Genomic DNA, 25,543 nt, shown 5'->3' with positions numbered 1-25,543 from the left:
GAAGGAGAAGATCTGTTTTTGTACTTAGTTGAATCACAAATAGCCATCAGTTTAGCATTGATCCGTAAAGAATCCAAGATACAATGGCCAGTATATTACACAAGTCAAGCTTTCCAGGGCACTAAAGCAAAGTACCCACGCATGGAGAAGATGGTCTTCTCATTAATTGTGGCTTCAAGGAAGCTTCGTCCATACTTCCAAACCCATGCCATCATGGTTATGACGGATCAACCAATCTGAAAAGCTATGAGCAAACCAGACGTTGCAGGTTGCATGGTCCAATGGGTTGTTGAGTTAAGCTAATTTGATATCGAGTACAGGCCAAGAACAACAATCAAAGCTCAAGCTTTAGCGGATTTTATTGCAGAATTCACTCTTCCAGACCTTAATCAGGAAGTGGAGTATTGAAGGATTTGCACAGATGGCTTGTCCGTTGCAGGGCTCGAAGGTGTCGGCATCATAATGACGTCACCTGAGAAGGACGTCCTTAAGTATGGGGTTTAACTCCAGTTTCCAGCAACAAACAACGAGACAGAGTATGAAGTAATCCTTGCTAGCTTGAGAATTGTAAAAGCCCTAGGGATCAAGAATTCAAGATTGAGAACTGATTTCAAGCTGATTGTTGGGCAAATAACCAACGAATACGAAGCAAAGGAATGAAGAATGAAGAAAATACCTCCAGTTGACGATCCAACTCATTGACGAATTTGATGACGTCAAATTCAAGCAAATCCCAAGGGAAGAAAATTCAGCCGTTGACAAGGTCGCTAAACTAGCGTCAACTAAAGATGCCTCAACAATGACATAATTGCTCATGGAAGTCCAAACAATCCCCAGTATCAACGGACTGCAGACCCTTTCAGTTCAACGACCAAACACCTGGATGGACCTGATCCTATCTTACATCAAAGGTGGCCAACTTCCATCTGACTCGTCAGAAGCAAAGAAGGTTAGAGTCAGAGCAGCAAGGTTCACTGTCTTGAATGGGGAACTTTACAAGAGAGGATTCTCGATGCCATACTTGAAATGCCTGACTCCTGAAAAAGCGACGTATGTGTTGTGAGAAATACACGAAGGCATATGTGGTAACCATTCAGGACCTCGATCTTTGGCAGGAAAGAATAGGGGTGTTTCGATTCAGTTTCGGTCGTTTTTTTTTTTTAACTGGCCAACCGAAACTGAAATACCGAAATAGTTGAAACACCGTCGGTTTCAGTTTGTTTCGGTTTCGGTAGGTTTTTCGGTCGGTGTTCAGTTTCAATCAACATCATAGATTCACAGTCACAAAAAGAAAAAAAACAACTCAACATCACATGGATTATCGATTTTTCAATAAGAAAATAACAACTCAAAATCACAATCACAGATTCACAGAAAATAGCAGTGATTTAGTATTAAACAAAACCCAAAATACAAAAAAGAGAGAGGGTTCAAAGCATATAAAATCACACTCAAAATCGATAAAAACCACAAGCTCAAAACTTTTCACACAGATCACTCTAAAGCAAAATCATTGTTCACTTGAAAAAAAAAATCATAGTATAAACGAAACAAAACAAACACAGCCTAAAGTGTAAAAAAACAAAATTCACCAATTATATGAGAATCTCAGATATTTGAAAGAAAAGGGAAGTAGAGATCTTTTACAGTTGGTCTTCATCGATCTGAAGCGAAGAGATGAAACTTGGAGAGAGAGAGAGAGTCAAAGAGACTGAAAATTTTGTGTGAAGAAAGCTTGAGAAAGCTTCTGCTTCCATTTTGCTCTGTGTGTGTGTGTGTGTGTCAACTAAAGCGAGAACGAGAGAAAAAGGTAGAAAGAGACAGAAAAAATTGAGAGATAAAGTTAGAGAAGGGGGCGGCTGAAGAAAAGAAAAGGGAAGAAAATAAGAGGGGGTATTTCCATCTTTACATGCTCTAAGGTTTTAAAGAATTAAATAGCTAAAAAAACCCAAGTCCCACGCAAAGGCTCAAACCTGGGATCAGGCAGGCAAACCACAAGAAGCATACCACTAAGCCACTGATCTGTTATGTTTTAAAATTACATAAATAAATATATATATTTCTGTCGGTTTGGTTCGGCTTCAGGGTAAAAAATCCAACACCGAGACTGAAATCGAAATTTCAGTTGTTTAAAAATGAAACCGAAACCAAACCGCACCGAAACCGAACTGAAATTTTGGCATCGGTTCGGTCAATTTCGGCCGGTTTTTTTGGTTCGTCGGTTTTTTGCACACCCCTAGGAAAGATGGTTAGGGCAGGCTACTTTTGACCAACTATGCAAAAGGATGCAATTGAACTTGTCAAGAAATGTGATAAGTGTCAGCGGTTCAAAACTGTGCAGCATATACCTGGATAATTACAGACAAGCATCTCCTTACCATGGCCATTTTCCACATAGGGGATTGACATCACCGGTCCACTTCCTTAGGGGAAGAAGCAAGTGAAGTTTCTGCTCGTTGCCATTGATTACTTCACCAAATGGGTCGAAGCAGAGCCACTAACAATAATCACAGAAGGCAAGATACAGACCTTTGTTTGGAAGAACATTGTCTGTAGGTTTGGAATTCCTAAGACAATCATCTCTAATAACAGTTGGTAGTTTGACAGCCGAAAATTTAGGGAGTTTTGTGTAGAGCTGGGGATACAAAACCATTATTCATCACTTGGGCACCCACAAGCTAACGGGCAGACAAAAGTAACAAATCGTACTTTGCTTAAGCTCATCAAAGCATGACTTGAGGGGGTAAAGGGTGCATGGCCCGAAGAGTTACCTAGGATGTTATGGACCTACAGGACAATAGCGAGAACACCAACAGAAGAAACTCCATTCAAATTGGCCATTGGCACTAAAGTAGTTATTCCAGCCGAAATAGAAGTATCTAGTCTTAAGCAAGCTCATTACAATGAAAGTACAAACAATGATGAGCTAAGACTCAACTTGGATTGCTTGGCTGAAGTCAAAGATGAGGTAGCCCTAAGAATGGCCTGGTATCAACAAAAAATGTAAAGGTACCACAATCAGAGGGTGAAGCTTAGAAGGTTTAACCCCGACGACATGGTGCTGCGAAAAGTCTCACAAGCTACTAGGGATCCAGTGCAAGGGAAGCTGGGGCCTACTTGGGAAGGTCCATATAAGGGCGTCCATTACTCTAGACAAGAAAGCTATTACCTGAAGGACTTGGACGACAAGCCACTACCACATCCCTGGAACATGGAACAACTCAAGAAGTACTATCAATGAGAGATATCTTGGTTTAATAAGCTCTGTCTATGAGAGCACCTCACCTAATGACGCATCAGATAAGTGAGATTTCATTGTTTTTTCTATAAGTATTTCTTTTCCTTCAAGTATTTTGATTAAGTTATTTTCAGTTATTTCCTTGTAATTCCCTTGTGTTTGAGGATGCATGAAATAATAAGGCTCCTTAAGCCATTCCTTTTTTCAATAAAGTTTGACAAAGTTTCAAGACTAAGTTCAAAGAAGTACCTAAAACCAAGCAACGAGTTCAAATCACAAACATGGTAAGAACTTGAATGGAAAAATATGGTAAAAACTCGAATGACGAGTTAAAATCATAAACGTAGTAATAACTCAAACGGCGAGTTAAAATCACAAAATATGGTAAAAATTCAAATGACGAGTTAAAATCATAACCATGGTAATAACTCAAACGATGAGTTAAAATCACAAATTATGATAAGAACTCAAATGACGAGTTAAAATCAGAAACGTGGTAATAACTCAAACGATGAGTTAAAAATCACAAAATATGGTAAAAACTCAAATGACGAGTTAAAATCATAACCATGATAATAACTCAAATGATGAGTTAAAATCACAAATTATGATAAGAACTCGAATGATGAGTTAAAATCATAAACGTGGTAATAACTCAAACGATGAGTTAAAAATCACAAAATATGATAAGAACTCAAATGACGAGTTAAAATCATAAGCATGATAATAACTCTAACGATGAGTTAAAATCACAAAAAATGATGAAAACTCAAGTGATGAGTTAAAATCATAAGTAAAATTATAAACAGTAAGCATGAATCATAAGTAAAAGAACTTCAAAGTTCAAACCATAATAAACCTAATGAGTGCATTGTTTCTAAAACAAAAGCCTCCAAATAGGAGGCACCCATCGTTTCTAAGTTAAAAGCCTCAAAACATGAGGCACCCATTGTTTTTAAGTTAAAGCAAAATAAGGTTACTTAAAACATTTCTTTCAAGGAGCACTGATGACCTCCTCAACATGGTCCACGTCCATACAAGCCTCGTCTATAACTCTACTTGCTGCAATACCACCCGTAACAGCACCATCTCCTTCAACAACACCAGTAGCTTCAAAAACAGTCTCACCTTCCTTCTCATTGGCCTCATCGGCAAGGATCTCGGTATCAATAGCTTCATAATTCAGGTAATTTGTCACCAAGCGCAAGGATTCACCAAGAACCTGAAAAACAAAGGAAGGGTTAGAACTTTTAACAAGTGTAGATACTTAATGAGCAATAAAGAGTAGTTGAGTAAAATACCTGCACCAGTTTATGAATGTGACGGCTGACCAGTTCATGAGAAGGAATAGACGAGAGACCTTTCAGCTCATCGTTAATGATGACGTTGTGAGCTTGTCCAAGGGCTATGGTAGGGTCTTCCCAGACGTTCTTGCCAACCTTACCCTTCCCTTTGGAGCATGTGGTCGGGGGAGTGAACGTCATCATCTCGACGGAAGGTGTGGGAGAAGACGAGGTTCCAAAAAGAGAGAAAGGGGCAGGAGTTTCGTCTTTCCCTTCATTAAGCTTATGTTTCTTCGATCCAAGAGTAAGCTGAGACAAAGGCTCGTTCTTCAAGTTCTTCACATGAGCATATTTGTCTTTGCTATACCTGGTCCATTTCTACAAGATAGAAGGTTAGAAAGATGAGATCCTATAAAGAAAGAGGAAATAAGAAAGAACAATGAGTTAAACCTACTTTTCTCTTCCTAGGCAATCTTTTTTTAAACAAACATAGAAGGCTCAGGTTTAAGACAACACTCGTATTAGCGACGAGGATCAACTAGGTCGTCAAAATCGTCGATTATGAGGGCAACTTGAAATCGTCCTTGATAACGCTTTTCCAATAAAGGATGATCAGAAACTGCAAAACAAGTTAGCAAGAAAAAAATCAAGGAACAGTAAAGTTAAAACAACTAGTTTAATGAAGAGGTAAAGAGACACACCAAGAGAAAAGATTTCTCATTTCCGTAGCAACCACAGGACCTTACCTCACAAGTCGTCAAACATGGTCTCCCATCCAGAAACGAAGAAATATCGTGACTTCCAGTAACGAAAGGAGGTAGGAAAGCTACGAACGAACCTAGACTCCCTATTCCAAGGAAAGAGTTCAAAATACCCATAGTGGGTAGAAGCCTTCAAACAATACAAGTGAAGAAATTCATTTAGGGCGATCATGTCCCCATCATGGACAGATACCCAGGTCAACATACAGCCAATGATCGCCCTCCATGCGTTAGGGACGAGCTAGCCAGGTGCGATATTGAGAGCAAAAAGAAGTTGCATAATAAAATGATGAATAGAGAAACAAAGGCCACATGAAAAGGTAGCTCCATAAAAACTCACCTCACCATGGGCAAAGGTACATGCTTTTTTGTTAGAACGAGGTAACCTTATAACAACCCTATCAAGGAATTGGAATCTTTTTCAGATAGATTTTAGATGTCTCATCTCTAAAAGGCAAGATTCGGAGAAAGCATGGAAAGGGATTGAGGATGAAGAAGAAGAAGAAGGTTTTGAAAAAGAGGAGGGTTTTGAAAACAATGGGGGTTTAGACACTACAATTTAAAAATCCTTATCAGTAGACTCACCACTCGATGACAGGCCAATTTCTAGTTCACTAGACCTAACGTCACTGTCTCTATACTCTATAGCAGTCATCTTCAAATGATGAGCAATCAAAGAACGACGAATCAAAGGGAAAAGGCTAGTCAAGACAGGCCTAAAAGCCCCACAATCGCGAGGTACAAATAAACCAACGTGGGAATGGTGCCTACCAGAAGACTCAAGAAATACTCCTAGCCTAGGAAAGAAGAACAAAACAGAGGGAGTTTCCTTCCTAATGAAAGCAAAATCAACCATTAATGGAATCTAGAGGAAAAGGAGTCTTACCGTACAGAAGGTGCAAAGCTTTCTTTTAGTTTCAGACCTCAAGCTCAGCGTATAATGAAGAAGAAGAATATGAGGAGTTTTTTGCTAAAAAATGAAGCAAAATCAATGCGCAGGAAACATAAGGAAAGAACACACGTGCAACCAACACGAAGAAGAAACGTGGCAATCAGCTGACGAAGATGTCGCCCCATAATAAATATGATGGGACGAGAATCTTGGCACACAAACAAAATGATCTGCCTAAGAAGGACTTTCCATATTCCTTCACTCGTCCAAACAAAGGACGACAAAGGAATAAAGGGAACAACTGACGAGTAGCATATAAATGGTCGTCTGTCACTCGCAAACCGTCCATAATAATAATGAGTAAGAGTATGGACGAGCATAAGTACATTAATTCCAAACAACAAGCAATGAATAGCACGGAACCGTTATCCACGTCCTATAATGCAAAATTAAGGGTCGGTTACAAACAGAAAGCATTAGGATTAAATGGCCATCATTGAGCATTAATTCCTCCAGCTGTAGTGTAACGTTATACTAAGTATTAACTCAGCATAAGGCTATATGAAGCCAAAAGAGACAGGTAAAAAGACACAAACACACAATTGCTCTACAGATTATAGATTTCCAAAGAATATAAGCTAACTTAAGCATTGGAGGGTCCATGGCAGGCCCCAAACCAGTGACACTATCTATTGAGTGCTATCTTTGACACAGGATTTCAGGTCATCTATTGTACTAATGAGGAACATACTAACGAGGCTTGCTTCATCAACTATCAATTTTTTCTAATTGCAGATTTTCAATTTTTATTATTGAGAATAGTTGTGGGTGCTCTACTAGTGAGTACTGAGAACAAGAATTGCATCCAAAGTCAATGCAGAAGATCCTTGAAATGGAGACTCAAGTTCTAGAAATGCCCCGTAGCAAAAATGGTTGGGTTGGAGCTGTATTGGGTTAACGTGGTTCTTTTCTAGCCAATGCGAGCGTCGATTTAGTGGCAGAGGCAGTAGAAAACAATTTGAACGTAGCACTAGAGCTAGTTAGTCTAACTACTACTAAAATAGAAAAATCCAATCTAGTTCTAATAGCTTCATAATACCTTCATAATGTATCAAAATTTTGTATTAATGTAAATAACAATTAGGTTCAATACAGAATTGGAATGTAGTGCTGTTATTTAACTCCAATCTCGTGAATGTGGAGAAGAAGCTGATGACAACAAACAATGCCTGAGTTTTTTGGCCTCTATTCCCACAACAGGTTTCTCCACAAAAAAAAAAAATATATATATATATATATATATATATATATATATATATATATACACACCCACAACAGGGTATGAGTATAGTTAAAACTCAACATATATAACAAACTGTTTAAAACTCAACATGTATAACAAACCGAACGACAATGCTATGTTCCATGAATTAGATTGCACAAACTCTAGGCAGTAACCTAGAATGAGTTTGGTTCAACTTTTTGATGCTGTGCTTTTTTAAAAAGTTACGAGATATATATATATAAAAAAGTGAGGTGATACGTCCACAACATTTTTACAACAATTTTACAACAAATCATAGGTGGTTAGTTGTTATAGGTTCAAATTTGAATCTAACACTAAGATTACTTTTTTGTCCCAACAATAACAACCAGTAACAACTTGCCACTTAGGATTTGTTGTAAAAATGTTGTGGACATATCATTTCTCTATAAGAAAAAGACAATTATTTGTTTTAATTATCAAATTTAATTAAATCTAGGCGCACAACATTTTGAAAAACATCATAGGCTAAAACACAAAACAAACAGAACAGCAATATCAAGACGGTTACATAGGTCAACAAAAGAATCAAAAAATATTACACTAAACATATATATCGCATATACTAAAACAAGGGACATAAAAAGAAAACTAATTTCACATATATTTATAGCCTCAGTTAAATCCATTAGTTTCATATTAAGTGTAGCTTCACCAAGTAGGTTCACCCTGCTAGGCAGGATCTTGGCTCCACAACACCTCAACAAGGTGGATTGGATCATCATAGTCATCTATAAAAGCATAAAAGCTAAACTATAAAATTGGTAATTGGGTTAAGATTGAAAACACAAACAAATTTCTAAATTACAAAACACAATTTTGTTTATAGAAAATATCATAATAATCCAGAAATTTCATACTATGATATAGCAGCCTCAAGTAGGTTCTCTTTGTAAAGAGGGGGCTTAAAGCTAACTAACCTCAAAAACATGGAAAAATTATCATCGAAATCTTTCAATTGGGCAATAACATATAAAAATAAAAATAAAAATTTACAAATACGAGAAACAATTTTTAAAATCCAAGGCTTTTAAAGATATTATGGATTTAATGGCTCAGATCATAAAACAGCTCTATCAATCAAGAATTTTCTGAAGCAGAACTGGCATTAATGCTGAAAATTTCATCATCACTGCCGATTTAATAGGGAGTGGGGGACTTTTGAATGGGTTTACTGAGAAAAGTCCAATTTAAATAGCTTTGAATTATTGGTCCTGTGTAAAAACTCACAAGACAAAGTGGTTTTCGTCTGAAAAGTGAGAGTGAGTCCATAACCACGAAAACGAAATGAAAAGGAATTTTTTAAGTTATTTGTTACAATACAATCTTTTTTGGGGGATTTTAATTCAAATGTTCTCATGTAATATTGTAAAACCTCAAGCCCCCATGTCCAACTCTTTCTTCTGAAAAGAAAAACAGAAAACAAAATGGTTCGTCACCTAACTGACCTTTGCAATCACAACATATATTTTGTTTATTGGGTTTGGAGGGATCAGTGAGCCAAGTTGTGTGTTCTACTTTTAAGGTAATTTTGATGGGTCTCTTTGAGATGTAACCTTCAAAGAAACCATATAAGAAAAATGGCCCACTCTCTATTCATTGGGGTTGGCTAAAGTGAGTATAGGTTCAATTGGCAGCACCAATTAAAGAGTTAAATACAGTACAACCCGAGGGAAATCAATCTATGTATGAATAAGATTAAAATCTAATAAGACCTTGCTGCCCATGTGAATGGACATATTCTGACTCATGCAAGTGCTCGATCAATCAGAAAAGCTAGACTTAAGTCATATGTTTAAATATTTGACAGTAATGAGTGAGGACAATTGATTATCAGCAATTTCTGCTCTTTTGGTCAGTGAAATTTTCCTCGTTACAATGTTATCACATCCAAGGCCATACAGCCTTGCTCAAAAAGCCAATTGTTACATATAATGACTACGTTATCCGTCTATTTTGGACCATATAAATCAGCAGTTTGGAAGTAACAACTGAATAATTGGCAAGAAACCGATTCTTCCTATAATAATTGAACAGTCCATTCACCAGTTTTATGATTGAAGAAAACCGCTTAGGAGAATTAATTTACCAAAATTTTGTATTAATGTAAATAACAGTTAGGTTCAATAGAGAATTGGAATGTAGTGCTGTTATTTAACTCCAATCTCGTAAATGGGGAGAAGAAGCTGATGACAACACACAATGTCTGAGTTTTTCAGACTCTATACCCACAACAGGGTATGAGTATAGTTAAAACTCAATATATAACAAACAGAAAGACAATTTTATGTTTCCATGAAGAAGATTTCATAAACTCTAAGCCGTAAATTAGACATTCAAAGACAATACTGAATAAGAAAACAAGGAGACAGTAATTCAACAAGCGCCTCAGTTTACAATGTTTCAGTCAAAGGAAAACGCAGATACACCAAGTAGGTTCTCCCTGTAAAACAGGGTCTTGGGATCCAACGCCCCTCAAACAAGTTGGATTGAAAAACATCATAGGCTGATTATATTTTATGAAACACAAAACTTGAAGGCAGCCTAAACGTTGTAACATTAAGTAATAAACCAAATAACAAACACAATATATTACACTAAACACATCTATCACAAATACTAAGACAAGGAACATAAAATGAAAACTAATTTCACATATAATTATAGCCTCAGTTAAATCCATTACTTTCCTATTTAGTGTAGCTTCGCCAAGTAGGTTCACCCTGCTAGGCAGGATCTTAGCTCCACAACACCTCAACAAGGTGGATTGGATCATCATAGGCATCTTTAATCTTTAAAAGCATAAAAACTAAACTAAAAAAATAGGTAATTTGGTCAAGATTGAAAAAAATTTCTAAAAAAAGTCTCAGAATAATTTAGAAATTTCATACTATGGTATAGCAACCTCAAGTACGTTCTCCCTGTAAACAGGGGCTTGAAGCAAACTAACCTCAAAAACATGGAAAAATCATCATCGAAATCTATCAACTGGGAAATAATAGATTTAAAAACAAGTCATAAAAATTTGAGAAACAGTTTCCAAACAAGATATTTTAAATGTATTATGTATTTAATGGCTCAGATCATAAAACAGCTCTATCAATCAAGAATTTTCTGAAGCAGAACTGGCATTTAAAGCTGAAATTTTCATCATCACTGCCAATTTATCAACAAACCTCACATTTTGCTAAATTCAAAAATTAATGTACATAAAAAACAAAAACACAGAAAATTAGCATTTGGGTATTTTCTAACATCAAACTTTAAACTAAAGTTGGCTCATATTAAGAAATTCAACCATTATTTTTGTTTATGCTTCATAGATTGCTCTCAGAAGCGCGGATAAAATATTAAATCATCGCCAACATTAATTCTAATTTGAAACTAATTAACTATTTCAAATCTAAAAACTAAGGAAACGAAAAAAAAAAACATTGAAATTTAAATCAGAGATTAGAGAAGAAAAAAAAAAAAAGCTATAGCGGACGTTTTTAGAGGCAAAACTATATAAGAAAGAAATGCTCCACGTGTACACCGCGACATCAATATTTGCCTCCATGACTAGCTTTGTTTTCATTAATGCATAATGAGAAAACAAGCTAAAGGTGTAGCTGAGGCAAAACATAAACTACAATAAAAACGACACCGTTTTGTGTGTAAGAAAATATACATGAAGATGTGGGCGTCATTTTGACACAGCTAAGCCGTGGAGAGAAAGTGGCGAAACTGCAACACTAGACGTCAGTGGTTTTGGCACGATGATTGGGGCTTTCATCGTCATTGTTGAATTTCAGAGAAGCCCGGGGTTGTGCATCGTGCGTGCTATATATGCCCAAAACGAAACCCTAATAATACTAGAGCGAATTTTGAAATTGAAAGAGAGTGAGAGAATTGAGAAACCTAATTCTGAAGTTGAGGCTGAGAATGAAAAATTGTGATGTTATTGAGAGAGTTGAGAGGATGGTTGCGTGAGAATTTGGAGGAGCTTGCGTTTGTTTATATAGGCGGTTCTATGATGAAAGTTATAAAAACCCTAGAAAGCTCTCGTGAGGAGGCAGTAGTACTAGTGGGCTGTTTTTTCCGGTTTCGGGCCGGGTTTTAATAAACAATGATCAGGCCCAGATAGTGCAACTTCCTGAGACACAGAGAGAGAGAGAGAGAGCAAGTCCAAGCTCACTCACATGAAGATGGGCTTTGCTCTGTACAAGTAGAACCACCCGGCCCATTACTAGCTCTAATTTCTTCACGTAAAATTGACAGAATACCTATTTTGGACTCAAAATCCACTTACATCTAGAATCCAAGTACCTTACACAGCCCATTCGCTAAGATCAGATGATGGGGAAAGCTGTAACTTTTTTTTTTTTTTTTTTTGGGGGGTTGTTAAATTGCAAACTACGCTCTAAAGTTTAAAGGCATTTAGATTTTACAGTTGATATTTTAGAGTTTTGATTTTATTCCCTACACAGTTCTATTCCATTTACATCTACAGCTTGATCCATCAAGCTTCTTTACCTCTAAGACATAAGTTGGAAGATTGAAGATCAAAAATCGAAGATGGAAAAGCCCTAAAACCATTACAAAAAGAAAGCTCAAGTAGCTAAGCCACCGTGGGCAGCACAATCGGTTTGCCTAACAACCACAAAAAATGAACAAAAATGAAAAGAACACCCCCCACCCCCCCCCCCCCCCCCATCAATTTAAAGTTTGTGCCCATCTTCATTATTCATATCCATTATTATGGGTAATAATTAATAATACAGCAAAACGAAGCAGAAATCTATTAATAAAACTCTACATTGTACCTTGAAGTTATTCATAATTCAATTTGATGGACATAAAACATATAGGGTAAAAATAAAAAATAAAAATAAAAACCCTTTATTTAGAGAGAAAATTTTGCATAGATTAAGAAAATGAAAATGATTCTCCTATGCTAGAAAATGGAAGACACAATTTTTATCAACAATTCCTTGTTTTTCTATTCCTCCTTACCATCAAGAATATCAGAAAAATAAACAAATGCTTCAAATTAAAAAAAATTCTTAAATTTGGGATTTTAATAAATAAAATTTAAATTTATGACCTAATATGAAACATGATAAGTGTGTTCCAATTAGCTCAATTAGTAAAGTTTCTAATGGTTGTGTAAGAGATATAGAATTCAATCCCCGCTTACACCAAAAACTGATTAGAGCGGACGCCATAGGTAAATTGCCGACTAGAATGTAAATACTTTTTCGTTTATTCACTAAATGCATCATGTCAAATTAAATCTCATCTGATTGTGTGCGTAAACTCTATTCAGATTTCAGCTTTCCCCATCATCGTCCCTATTAGAAACAAGACAGCCCTTATGTCTAACTTGGGGAAACTTTTTTGTGATTGAGAAAATTTCGACAGGAAACAATTTTCAATAAATACAGTTTCTAAATTATAGAAATATCTCATCAAAGTTTCCATGCAAGGAGTGCAGATCCATGGCCATCTACTGGCAGTTGAGAGAGCAGTAAAATTGTACGTTGCGGATGACTCTGAAACCATTTCTATATGCCACAAATTATCTGATTTTATCACATTTGCATAGTCTTTGAATCCTAACCAGCATGAAGGAAGAAGAAAGAAGGGGAACAACATAAGCAAGAAATTGTAGTCACCATTCTATTCTACCCATCGACATGGAAAGATTACAAAGGAATTGAAAAGAATGAAAATTATATTGATTGCCGCCACAATAATTCCTCACATAAGCCAACTCAAAAATTTACAGGGGCAACTTTCCTCAAAACCTATATTGGCACAAGTCAAGTTATCATGCTCAGACTATCTTCCATGTCAAGTGCCGGTACCCAGCCCACTTAGCAGCAAGATGAATTCCAATGGTAAAGGATGCAACCAGCAACGGCATTGGAAGCCTCCTATTTGCCATTACAACTTCCACTTCTTCCTTTCCATTGGAAAGCTTCTTTGAATGGTGAGAAATAGAAAGAGCCAGATATGAAGCTATTACCAGAACTCTGACCCATGGTTCTCCAACTGCAGCCAGCACAGCCGCAACAGGCAATGCAGATGAAACATTATCTTTCTTTTTAACAAACCGTGAGAAACCATATAGCAACAACAAAAGGGTCCAGAAGAATGGCTCCAAGATGTAACCACACACAGCTGCATACCCAATTAGGCCAGATACTGTGAGAAGATGAGTTTGGCTGTTTACAGAGTTGGGAGAAGCAACTTCTGCAATGGCAAGAACAGCTGATGCCAGTAGGATAATTGTGGTCAGCTCTGGAACAGGTGTATATGCCACTATGGCAGAATGGAGAGCTCGTATGGCATAGAGAGCAGTCTCAATACATCTAATTATTGAAGTTATGGGATCACCAATGAAGTGGAATACGAGAGCCAGGGCAAGTTTGAAGAGGTATCCCACAAAACTAACAATACCAAGTGCAGCCTTTCGCCAATTAGAAAGTTCAAACAAGACTGCCCTCCATGCATAGACAAGGAAAGCAAGGGCTGCAAAATAATCGACAGTAAGTATGAGTTAGTCAGCAGCATATACATTTTATTTCTTTGAAAACAAACAAAAAAAAAAATCACTGAATATTTTAAGCAAGTAAAACAAGTTGTTTATTTATTAATCACTAATAGAAAAAAGTTCTATTAAAAAGAAGAGAAACATGCTTCCAATGTACATAGGCAGTATACTAGGGCAACTACAAAAAAACATCTAAAATTACATAAATCTAAACTCCTCAAGTAAAGCAAATGAATGATCAATCAAATCAGCCATCCAATTGTACAAGGAACACAACAAAAATAACCCAAGTAGTTTCGTTCTCTCCAAAAACTCCACAACACATAGTGGAGATGCCCCTCAAAAATCCGCCAGATGACATCTACCAGACCTGGCCCTTCCAACAAGCAACAAACCCACTACTTGCTTAAGCATAACCCAAGTGAGGCTCTTGGCCTCTATCTAAGAGTGAGTCCATGACTCTGTGTTTGTACACAAATGCATGCAAGCTTGGCAGCCTCTTTTACTACAATGTCAAGGAAAACATTCTTTAAAGAATAATTTATTGTGGAAAAAAAATTTGGTTGGCAAGTTACACACATGCACCAGTGGGTTTTGAACCCACGAACCACCCTCCACCTTGGTCTTACAAAAGGAGGAGATATTATTTTGAGCTAGAACTCATTGGCAGTTTATATCAAACAGAAATTATCCAAAACAGCTCATGAGCACTTGGAAAATTTACACCTTTAGAGATTTCAGCAAAACAGGAACCTCATCAGTTCTAGTGCATTTAAATAAAATAATTCAAATCATACAATTCCACAAAGATATGTAGGAAATAGAATCATGAAAATGGTAATTAGGTGCAGGAATCTCCCTCACAAAAACACTTCTCTTCAATTACATTTCTTCCATCTCTCTACAAAAAGCATGCAGTTTATCAGTTACAAACTTCTTCCCATAATCTCTTAGGTGAAATTGGCTTATTGTTTTCCACTTTTGCTTACAAAATGTTTGATTTCAATATTGAAATTTTACTTGACTTTCAAAAAAAAAAGCCTCCATTCTGAGTACTCATAGCATGTAAAGAACCATGATGACACACAATTAATAAAAAGGAGTAATGAAATAGACACATTTATCCAGTACAAAACAATCGTATTACTATAAAATAATCCTTAATACTCAGCTACGATATTGATTCCAATTTTTCCACAATTAGTTCATGCACAAGTATAATACACTAAAAGCCACACTACATGAAAAATAATAAACAAACTTGAAACTTCTTTCCTTCCTTTCCTTTTCATTCATTTCTCCACAAACAAATAAAGCACAGAGTAAATTTCCAAACATGTTTATAAGCTAAGACAGTCGGGCAAATTACTAAAAAAAAAACGAAAATCGAGCTTTATGTCGGTCAACAAGTATAGATAATGGAAAACCCAACTCAACCCAAGATCAATACTTGGATCAGACCCAGATTTTCTTTTTCTTTTTTATTGTTAAATTACACACGCGCCAAGCTGAACAGGACCCAATTGAGAAAGAAAGAAAGAAAGCGAAAGAGTAAGAATTTACCTACAAACCAAGGCCATCTGAGTGGTGGGTCAGGAGCTTCTTTGGTCAAGTACCTGAACCGCTCTGGCATAGTGCTTTCCCCTCGAGCCTCTTTCTTAGCTTCTTCATCATCTTCAGCGCCAACACTACCATTCCCTGCACTTGCACTAACCTTTAAGTCCAGCTTTTTCTCAAAAACAAAACCCAGTCGTTTCCCGTAAAACCCATGAAAATTTTGGCTTGGTATGGGGCCAAAACATGGGGATTTTGTTGGTAATGAGCGAAATGGAATGGCTTGGACATGGCTTTTAATTCTGAGGTGAGAAAAGGGAGCGATTTTGAGTGAGGCATTTGGAGACGAGAGTGTGGGAAGAGTCATTGACATGGTGGATTGGGACTACAGAGAGGGTTTTTGCCATTATCTAAGGACGAACAGGGGTTCGGAGAATTCGGATCTTGACCCGATAAATGTAATCGGATCCTACCAATACCCATTTTAATTTTAGTTTTTTTTTTTTTATATATATAAGATAATTTTTAGTTTTAGTTTTTTGTTTTGTTTTATTTTACGTTTTTGAGCTGAAAATTTTGGAAAAAATGACTGTATGACACAATATTTCATCCTACTTAGAAAGAAGTTTTGGATTTTAATTTTTCTTATTATTTTTAAGTTTTTAGTTTAAATGATTTTAAAGTATAAAGTAACAATTCTTTAAGGGGTAATGTAAGAGCACAAAAATGGCCCCCGGCCACACTTAGAATAGTAGTATCAGGTATTTCTGGTCCAACACAATTAATTTATAAGAGAGCGAGCTTCCTAAGTCAATTATAATGCTTTGCATGATCCAAGTATGAAATCAATGAAGTTGTGACTCTTAATACGATGAAATTAAACACAAAACAAGTATAAACTCTTCCTCGAGCTTGTCCAATGATGCAATGTTCATATATTATCTACTCAAATCTTGATACAAGTTGATACTCTCTTCCCTCTTGTTTAAGTTCTATTATTCCAACCTCCTTTCTAAAGGGGCCCCTTCCCTTATATAGTCTCTTCTAATGCATCTAAGCTCTCTACCTATACGTCTATGGATAGTAATTGGGATGCTTGTCCCATCAAGACTTTGCTGGAGGCGGTAGAGAGTGTTGTGAGCTGTGGAACTACTGTTCAGGTGTCTTTTTCTCATTAATGAGGCCAACTAAGTTGATACAGTGCATTGAATGTGGAGGTGATGGCTACCTTCCCTAAATATTTCCTCCCTTCTTTACTTACACATCTTTGATGTCTTCCACAGTGCTTTGTCTTTTGGTGCAAGTGGTCAAATGAGGCAATCCTGAGGTGCATTTGTTCCTCAAGCTCCTCAGACGATGGGTTTGTTCATTTTCCACCCTTGAACCTTTGTCCACAAGTCAAGTCTAGATCAGTGTGGTCTCTCTGTCTTCCTTCCTCGGACTTTAGTCCACGTGTCTAGCCCGGATTGGGGCATGAATAGGCCTTTGCCCATCCTTGGACTAGCCCCACAGGCTCTAGATTGTGTTCAGATCCTTCCTTCCCACAAGTAAAATGTAAAACACATCCTAAATTTTTGAATATATAGGGATATTTTGAGAGTTTTAGTAAAAAAAATTCATTAAATCTAATTTCATTCCCTCTCATTCCTCTCAATTTCAAAGGGAATTAAAATTTGAGGTTTTAAGGGAATAGAGGAATAAGTGTTCCCTCACACTCATTTCATTCTCTCCCACTTAAACTCCTAAACAAGAGAACAAAAATTTCATTCCTTCCATTAAAACTCTCAAACAAAGAGATGAAAGAATATTCTTTTTTTTTTTTTTTGGAGAAATGGTAGAAACTTTTATTAAGCAAAAAGAGTACACGTAAAGCTAGCAACAATTGAAACTAGCACAAGAGGGGCAATACCATGGTTGTCAAAATCGCGATTTAGATCATAGGATCGCACGATTTTACGTTCATAGTTCACAAAAACGTTTAGGATCGCACTAGGATCATAAAAATGGTAGGATCGTATGTAGGATCATATGGGATCCTACCAAAACATCAGTTTTTGTGTTTTTTTTTTTTTTTTGATAAATTTTTGGTTTTGATAAAGTTTTAAGGATTTTTATTTTTTTATGTTGTGATGGTATGACTTTATATATATATATATATATATATATATATATATATATATATATATATATATATATATATATATATATATTAACTTAAGCAAATTTTTTCTAGTTTCTAGTTCACTTGTAATCAAAATGAAAGAATACTTCATCATTTCTAAATGAAGAATTTATATTGGTTTTACTATCTTTTAAGCTAAAATATTGTTAAATTTGTTTGATCAATATACTAATTTGTGTTCTAATATCACCGAAATATTTTTCTTATACATAACTTTATTAGTGTGCTTGTATTTGTATATTAATTTATTGATTTTTTTTTTAGCATGCTCTATAATTGTTACTGAGTGGTATAACTTGAATAGTGCTAGGGGTGAAAAAGTTTTCCTTTCAACAAATAAGATTTACGTTAGGTCGGGGGCCTAAACCAAAACTCGACGATGAGCTCGATGCACGGCCCAAAGGCTATCGGCGAAGATCCAAAGAGTTCACTGTATTTTTATGCCTTGGGCCTAGATTGAGACTAACAAAAACGGCCCATAAACAATCCCTACAGCAGACACGTTAGTGTGGTTAAAAAGCATACTGTAAGAAATAGCCTAGTAGTAAAATGTTTCTACAGAAAAGTAACCCAATGGTAAAGTGTTTCTGCAGAAAAGTAGCCCAGGAGTAAAGTAAGACGAAATAAACTTCCATCTGTTAGGTATTTCATAGATTAAAGAAAACATCTACATTTTCAGACTCATCATCCGTTAGCTCTAGAGAAAAGTCTTCTAATACAATAATATGAGGGAAAAATTATATGGTAACAGTTACATCATAACCATCAATAGTAAATGAATAAGTAAATATCATGGGTTCCATAATAATGAATAATGAGGAAAGCTTAGTGTGAGATAAAGGGAGAGAAAGAGATCCCAGTTAGTGCAGCAAGATCATTATAGCGCTAAGACATGCTCATGGATATAGTATATGTAGTGAGTAGAGAGAGTCATTTGTGAGTAGTATGAATAATGAGTGAAAGTGTAGAGTAAGGCTACTGGGACTTTCTGCTGGGGATAGCTAAGTGTTTTTATGTGAAAGTCTAAGGGGTGTTTTTGAGCTATGAGCTGAAGAACTCAGTTTCTATGCTTGAAGCTGAGAGCTTAGTGACTTAGAACTATGCTGGAGTTTTGAGAAAGCTAAACAGAAGAGTTGAGTAAGAGTTCTTCTCTATGAGTGTATTTCTTAGTGTATTCTCTTGTCCTTTTGAAGCATTAATGGAGAGTTCCATTTGTAGTTGGGTTTTAGGGGGTAATTAGCAAATAATTTCTGCTAAATCTTTCTCAATCTTCAGAAAATCCTTAGAGAATCGTTCCTAGGATTTTAGCTAAGAGTGGTAAGCTCAACTTTTAGAAGGTTCTTGTTGTTTTGGGTAATAATAGTTGAGATTTTGACTTAGTATTGAATGCTGATTAGCCTTGGCTGATGGGATTAGAGCATGCATTAGGCTAATGATCTTGGTTATGCTCCCACTAGATTCAGAGCTCCCTAGGGCAGATTATATCACCCCAAGCCAGGTGTCAATCTTGGAGCCCTTGCTGGGAACTCTAATGGGATCTCCTTAGTGCCCTCCAAACCACATTTCTCTAAGTTTTCCTATTTGGGGTTCATGTGCTTGGTCCATGAACCAAAGAATACACATTTTAGCATGAAAATGAGCTAATTTCAAGTTGTTTCAAGAACTTTAATGGCCTGGTTATGGCTGCTCTTGTTTCTTGACCGAATGGGCTAGAAAAGAAAGAAGGGACAGCTGACTGAAGCTTCCCAGCTTTCTGTCATGTCACCTTTAGCTTTATGTCACATGAAAAATAATGAGATTTCAGCTTGTGAAGGAAGGGTTCAACCCCTGTTAGACACGTGTCTTCTTCTAATCTGATTGGACAAGTTGGAACTTGATGGTAGTGGGCTCCAGCTGTTAAGTTTTACTAAGTTTTGACTGATCAGCTTACGTGAGCTTCAGCTGCTTGGATTTGTGTTTAAGCTGGCTGGCTCAACTGGGCTTTGTAGCTGGGCTGGCTCAACTGGGCTTTGTAGTTAAGCTTCTTTGAGCTTGGTTATCCTATAAAATGAAGAGTTTTGCCATGAGTGATATACATAGGCTTTTATAAATTTTGTAAGAGATGTATTTCTTGAAGTATGAGTATTTATATTTCCCATTAGTAAGGGATTTAGTATATGTAAAAAAAGTGTTAAGATAATATTTGAGTTTTGTAAATATGTGCCAAAATAATATTTGGAATTTATGAAATAGTTGCCAAAATAATATTTGGGCTTTGTAAAATAAGTGCCAAAATTAATATTTTGGGTTTTGTAAAATAGTGCCAAATTAATATTTAGGCTTTATGAAATACTGTCAAATTAATATTTAGGCTTTGTAAGATAGTGCCAAATTAATATTTTGGGCTTTATAAAATAATTGCCAAAATGATATTGGGCTTTTAGAAATAGTTGCCAAAATAATATTTGGGCTTTATGAGATAATGTCAAATTAATATTTGGGCTTTTTGAAATAGTGCCAAATTAATATTTAGACTTTGTAAAACAGTTGCCAAAATGATATTGGGCTTTTAGAAATAGTTGTCAAATTAATATTTGGGTTTTGTAAAATAATTTTCAAATTAGTATTTGGATTTTGTAAAATAGTTTGAGATTTTGTAAAAATATTGCCGTGTAACAACGGACTTAGTAAGATTGCCGTATAGCAATGGGTTTTAGAGGTGCAGTGTAGCAACGGGCTTAGTAAGAGTGTCGTGTAGTAACGGACTTTGTAAAGGTGCCATGTAGCAACGAACTTAGCAAAGGTGCCGTGTAGCAACGGGCTTTGTAAAGGGTTTTGTTGGGCTTTTTGGGTCTTACCCACAAGTTATATGATTTTGGTCTTTTTTGTGGAGGAAGTATAATTTTGTGGCCCAATGTTGATAGCAATGTGATGGGCATTTTTGTAAAAACCCAAGTTGGATAATATGTGGAATATAATGGGTAATATTTGTGAGAGGACCCAAGGTAATTTGCGGGACTTATATATAGAGAATATTTGTAGGAGCCCAATAACATGGAGAATATTTGAGTAATATGTGGGAAATATTCATGTGGGCTTCAAAATAATTATTGGGCTTGTGTGGGTATTTTTGTGAGTGGGCTAAAGAAATTAGGGCCCAAAAATTTGCACCTCAACAAATAGTTGAGTGTGAAGTTCTATCATGATCTCTTTTGTAGTATACAATAGCTACGTAAATGATGAATTGGATGATGATGATTAGAATAGTGGTTATAAGAACCCTAGAATGGGAATATGTTCACTTCACCTTAATATTCATCTTGCTTTTGGATTTCATATTTTAGTTAACTAGTTTCCATTTGATAACTTATTTTGGATTTTAAACTTGGAACTTGGAACTTGGAAAATATTTTCATATATGTTGATAGATATTTTGGTATTTGGTTGCCAATTAAACATTTATTGAATTTTTTAGATACATTGGGTCAACACATAGATATATTTGTTTCGTTAGTATAGACGTAACGATGCATGACATGCAAATTGCATCATATGATGCAATTTTTTTTTTTTTTATGGATAAAATCACAATTTATACGATTATTCAACATACAAAGTCACTGTCAATGTGTTTTTTGCTTTAAATTTGAAAAAATGTAGAATCTTACGATTCACGATCCGATCCTACGATCCATAATCTCACTTACCTCCCACGATCCTACATAGAATCTCGATTTTGACAACCTTAAGCAACTCCAACTAAACAATGGTGTCGCCAAAACGAGGGCTATATGTATAATGACTATACTATTTTGATTAGCAGCCCCTCTATCACTTAAGTGTTGATGTGTCCATTAAGTGCCACATCAACTTGCCATATATGTTAGTTGATCTAATAAAAATATGGCATGTGTATAACAGTATAACACTATCATATATAATTAAAACAAATGCTCTAAAATTCAAAGATTACATAAACTTTTAATAAAAAGGTGCATAAAATATTTTTTCTTTTAAAATATTTTTGATCTTCAGGACATTCAACATCTTCCCAAATATATCAAAAAAATCCCAAATAAACACTAAAAAATTACAAATCAAAACACAAACCAATCTTGAGCAATCCAAAGCACCCAAACCAATCTCTAGTAAATCAAATCATTGTTTTCCATGGGTTTGGATCCATTTTCTACCATTCCAATAATTTAGTGTAAAAACCCCCCATCCACCTCCCTTGAAAGTTGAAACCAAAATATCTTAAACTAGCCTTTTTTGCCAAATAACATAATTTTAGGAAAAAATATCTTGCCAAACTTATTTAGTTATGTAACACTTTTTTGGAACTCGAGTTTCAAGTATTATGGTAACTGATCAAACAATACTTGGAAATTGAGTTTGGTAAACTCAATTTTTGCTTGGAACTTGAGTTTGACAAGCTTGAGTTTTGAAAAAGTGCCACATAAGAGCATTCATAGTAATGGAACTAAAAAATTTAGTTTTTAGCAACTCAAAAATTACTTTACAACCCACTTTATAACATTCCCAACATCAATGGTTCTATATTTTTACCACTTTCATTTAAATATTATTTATTTATTATTGTTTTATTCTTTCTCTTTTCTTCCATCTCTCTCTCTTTCTATGAAGCATGAACAAACCCACATCCTCTACCAACCACTACCAACCCCACCACCACCAAAAAACTCAAAACCACCACCAGTACTGCCACCCACAACCCCCAAAAATCGAAATCCCAGCCAAAACCAAATCACAAACCCACAACCCCCATATCACAACTATCAATCCAACCATGCCACAACCACCCACTGCCACAACCAACCACCAACACTTTTATCCTAAATATTTTCTAAATTTATGCTATTTGGCAAAATTATCCTCCTAAACCCACTAAACAAAACACAAATCTTCTCTCTTAAACAAAGCAACTGCTACTCTCTCTCTCTCTCTCTCCGTGAAAACCTTCAACAACAAAAAATGGGTGAATGAAACTAGGCAATCTAAACTCTAAACACGACTAGGTTTACTAGGTGACCGAACACTTGACAAATCCAACAAGGAGAAGAAAGACTTAAATCCCAAAAGGAACAAGCCGAGGAAGATAAATCAAAAGTCAACAATCTTAGAAGCTTTATTTTTTTCACCCAAATATTTCTCTTTTAGGTAAGCTCAGGGGCTCAACTTAACAAGTTTCATGTACAACTATCAATAACATGGTAAACAAAAAAGTTTTTAGATCTCATAAGCATTATCCCACTTTACTAAGGAGGGAGTTAGATGATGCTTTATTTATTATTATTTTTTTTTAGGGGAAAAAAACTATCATTCACAAAGAGAAGCAATTACATCAAAGAACAAAGCCATTATTAAGGCAGGAGAAGGAGGATCCTCCATTCAAGTTACATCATTAAAGATAGATTTAACAAACATAGCTAAAAGGTGCACCATTGAGTTACCAAATGATGCTTTATTTAAGCAATTTTAAGTCAAATTATTTCTTTAAGAGTGAGCTTGAGGCATATACTTAATGAACCCCAACAACAAAGCTAGTACGGCATTCTTTGCAATGTCTCATGTCTATAATTTGAATCCCATACCCCCTCCCATTTTCAACAAAAAGCAAAATATATATATATATATATATATATATATATATATATATATATATATTAAGTTTTGTGAGAGACTTTGAAAGTGCCTCTAAAAAAAAAAAGATTTTTGGAGTGCTTTTTAGGGCACCTCTCTTTTTGGGTAAGTAGTATGGAGTCCCCACTTATTTTTTATACAAATTAGGAAGAAAAAAAATACATATTGGAAAAATTGAAAATTACATGGCTTTGAGTCCTAGTTACAAACTACCAAAGATATATGCCTTTTTGTCCTAGTTACAATCTACCAAAAAATGAAAGCAAAGATAAAGTCTAGGTCCGCCTATCCAAAAGCACTAAATTCAGAGGCTAGATTACGGAATAAGAAGGTGTTAGACATTCATTTCGCCCAAACAAAGTCTGGTCTTCTAGACTCTTGTGACCAATGTATCACTTTTATGCGTGCTATGAATGACATATTGTGCATATAAACAACATTAAATCATGTGAATGTATTTATGAATGCATCCTCTTCTTTGTAAAAAATTCAAATATGTTTTTGTGATAAAAAAAAATTGAATTGGGTTTAGAAAAATCAGATCAATTTTTGAGAACTAAAAAAAAAGGTTTTAAATTTGTAAAAATCCAGATCTATTTTGTAATGAGAAAATTAGTTTTGTAGAGACTTAAAAAGAATCAGATCTGTTTTTATATGTTCAAAAAATATGAAAAAGATTTCTTGAGAAGATAATTTCATTCATGAAATAAATTCATACTACATGTATTAAATAAAACAAACACAACTAACATAACCATTCATGATTCTTTTTTATTTCCAAAAATCTATTATGTTAAAAAAAGTCAAATATGTATCTAATAAAGATACAAATCAATTTTTACTTTAAGAAAAATTCAGATCTACATCTAATGAAGACGTAGACCTGTTTTTATTTGAGAAAAATTCAAATCTATACCTAAAAAAGATGTATATCCATTTTTATTTTGAGAAAAATTCAGATTTACAACTAATGAAGATGTAAATCCATTTTTATTTTGAGAAAAATTGAGGAAAATTTAGATCTGCACCTAATGAAGATGTAGATTTTTTTTTTTGAGAAAAAATTCAGATTTACATCTAATGAAGACATCTAAGGATTCTCTTGCTTGGGCTTTCTCTAAGGATGGTAGTTTCTCTGTTAAGTCTGCCTACCTTCTAGCTAGAGATTCAAATCCTTTGAACCCGAGGACTGACAATGTGTCGTGGGTGTGGAAATTGGATGGCCCTCCCAAAATCCAATTCTTTCTTTGGCTGTGTCTACATAACAGCATTCCCACCTGTGAAGTCTTGGGTTCAAGGGGTTTAAACCTCAGCCCTGCATGTCCCATTTGTAATGTTGGTAATGAATCCATAGAGCATTTGCTCCAGGGTTGCATTTCAGCTTCTCAGCTTTGGCAGAAACTGGAGTTTCCCCTCTGCCTTGTGGACTCCTTTAACAAACCAGTAGCGGAGTGGTTGCAAGTGAATTGCAAGTCTGATATTTGTTCAAAGTTTTTGGGTATTCCGTGGAGGATAGTTTTCATCATGAGCATCTGGCAGATATGGATCCACAGGAATGAGTTTGTGTTTAGAACAGGGAGAGCCAATAAGAACCTTGAAAGGAATTGCATCCAAAGCAGTGCTGAATTTTTTTACATTGGTATGAAGACCAAAGTCCCCCTTTCCAAGACCTGTATTCCTGTCTCTTGGCAGAAACCTCCTAGTGGTTGGGCTAAATTAAACTCAGATGGGTCTGCATTAGGAAATCCGGGCAGAGCAGGTGGAGGAGGGGTGATTCGGGACCACTCAGGCCACTGGATTAAAGGCTACAGTCGTGCCTTGGGAACTACTAACAGTTTTATTGCTGAATTATGGGCGCTTAGAGATGGTTTAATCATTGCTAAGGAACTGAGACTTAACAATCTGATTGTTGAACTAGATGCATTAAGTGTAGTACAAATGTTTAATAGTGATACTCCAAATCTGTTAATGGAGCCTCTATTGTCTGATTGCAGGAGCCTTTACAGAGAAATTCCTAATAGACGGATACAACACGTGTACCGAGAAGCTAATCGTTGTGCTGATGCTTTAGCTAAGTTGGGTTCAAGTGTAGTCTCTTCTTTTGCTATTTTTGTTGTACCGCCGCCTG

At 35.7% G+C, this 25,543-nt stretch overlaps 2 protein-coding genes and 10 non-coding genes across 13 annotated transcripts; all 12 read right to left on the bottom strand.

Moving 5' to 3' along the window:
- Positions 1-4,187: 4,187 nt before the first annotated feature.
- Positions 4,188-6,398, bottom strand: LOC142638028 (uncharacterized). Of its 2 annotated transcripts, XM_075812018.1 has the most exons (4): positions 5,268-6,398; positions 4,976-5,140; positions 4,540-4,899; positions 4,188-4,460 (listed from the first exon to the last, which is right to left on the bottom strand). In XM_075812018.1, the coding sequence occupies exons 3-4, from the start codon at positions 4,723-4,725 to the stop codon at positions 4,233-4,235; spliced, it is 414 nt and encodes a 137-aa protein (XP_075668133.1). In that variant the 5' UTR covers positions 4,726-4,899; positions 4,976-5,140; positions 5,268-6,398; the 3' UTR covers positions 4,188-4,232. The 2 variants fall into 2 exon arrangements, with proteins under 2 accessions (XP_075668133.1, XP_075668134.1); XM_075812019.1 differs by having other exon boundaries at positions 4,540-5,140.
- A 936-nt stretch (positions 6,399-7,334) lies between these two features.
- On the bottom strand, positions 7,335-7,437 carry LOC142641819 (small nucleolar RNA snoR97). The gene has a single exon (XR_012845498.1). It is a non-coding gene; the product is annotated as a small nucleolar RNA snoR97 (small nucleolar RNA).
- Positions 7,438-8,110: 673 nt separating this feature from the next.
- Positions 8,111-8,227, bottom strand: LOC142641796 (small nucleolar RNA Z278). Its single transcript, XR_012845473.1, has one exon. It is a non-coding gene; the product is annotated as a small nucleolar RNA Z278 (small nucleolar RNA).
- Positions 8,228-8,546: 319 nt separating this feature from the next.
- Positions 8,547-8,639, bottom strand: LOC142641881 (small nucleolar RNA Z223). The gene has a single exon (XR_012845553.1). It is a non-coding gene; the product is annotated as a small nucleolar RNA Z223 (small nucleolar RNA).
- Positions 8,640-9,635: 996 nt separating this feature from the next.
- Positions 9,636-9,738, bottom strand: LOC142641818 (small nucleolar RNA snoR97). The gene has a single exon (XR_012845497.1). It is a non-coding gene; the product is annotated as a small nucleolar RNA snoR97 (small nucleolar RNA).
- Positions 9,739-9,883: 145 nt separating this feature from the next.
- Positions 9,884-10,005, bottom strand: LOC142641798 (small nucleolar RNA Z278). The gene has a single exon (XR_012845475.1). It is a non-coding gene; the product is annotated as a small nucleolar RNA Z278 (small nucleolar RNA).
- A 159-nt stretch (positions 10,006-10,164) lies between these two features.
- On the bottom strand, positions 10,165-10,281 carry LOC142641795 (small nucleolar RNA Z278). The gene has a single exon (XR_012845472.1). It is a non-coding gene; the product is annotated as a small nucleolar RNA Z278 (small nucleolar RNA).
- An 80-nt stretch (positions 10,282-10,361) lies between these two features.
- Positions 10,362-10,477, bottom strand: LOC142641797 (small nucleolar RNA Z278). The gene has a single exon (XR_012845474.1). It is a non-coding gene; the product is annotated as a small nucleolar RNA Z278 (small nucleolar RNA).
- A 92-nt stretch (positions 10,478-10,569) lies between these two features.
- Positions 10,570-10,663, bottom strand: LOC142641880 (small nucleolar RNA Z223). The gene has a single exon (XR_012845552.1). It is a non-coding gene; the product is annotated as a small nucleolar RNA Z223 (small nucleolar RNA).
- A 110-nt stretch (positions 10,664-10,773) lies between these two features.
- LOC142641828 (small nucleolar RNA U36a) lies at positions 10,774-10,862 on the bottom strand. Its single transcript, XR_012845505.1, has one exon. It is a non-coding gene; the product is annotated as a small nucleolar RNA U36a (small nucleolar RNA).
- A 310-nt stretch (positions 10,863-11,172) lies between these two features.
- LOC142641830 (small nucleolar RNA snoR134) lies at positions 11,173-11,319 on the bottom strand. The gene has a single exon (XR_012845507.1). It is a non-coding gene; the product is annotated as a small nucleolar RNA snoR134 (small nucleolar RNA).
- A 1,811-nt stretch (positions 11,320-13,130) lies between these two features.
- Positions 13,131-16,027, bottom strand: LOC142638297 (uncharacterized). The gene is made up of 2 exons (XM_075812318.1): positions 15,600-16,027; positions 13,131-14,014 (listed from the first exon to the last, which is right to left on the bottom strand). Exons 1-2 carry the CDS (start codon positions 15,961-15,963, stop codon positions 13,317-13,319), a joined length of 1,062 nt encoding a protein of 353 aa, XP_075668433.1. The 5' UTR covers positions 15,964-16,027; the 3' UTR covers positions 13,131-13,316.
- Between the last annotated feature and the right edge of the window lie 9,516 nt (positions 16,028-25,543).

Source organism: Castanea sativa, chromosome 6, assembly GCF_040712315.1.
Source record: "Castanea sativa cultivar Marrone di Chiusa Pesio chromosome 6, ASM4071231v1".
Classification (NCBI taxonomy): Eukaryota; Viridiplantae; Streptophyta; class Magnoliopsida; order Fagales; family Fagaceae; genus Castanea; species Castanea sativa.
Note: the sequence above shows the minus strand (reverse complement) of the source record. Positions and strands in the feature narration are given on the sequence as shown.

Bases quoted from the DNA above. Each gene is read 5' to 3' on its own strand.
- LOC142638297 (XM_075812318.1), bottom strand. From the start codon at position 15,963: ATGTCAATGACTCTTCCCACACTCTCGTCTCCAAATGCCTCACTCAAA. The intron at 14,015-15,599 runs GTAAATTCTTAC...ATTATTTTGCAG, and splicing joins CAGATGGCCTTGGTTTGTAG to CCCTTGCTTTCCTTGTCTAT.
- LOC142638028 (XM_075812019.1), bottom strand. From the start codon at position 4,725: ATGATGACGTTCACTCCCCCGACCACATGCTCCAAAGGGAAGGGTAAG. The intron at 4,461-4,539 runs GTATTTTACTCA...TTTGTTTTTCAG, and splicing joins ACATTCATAAACTGGTGCAG to GTTCTTGGTGAATCCTTGCG.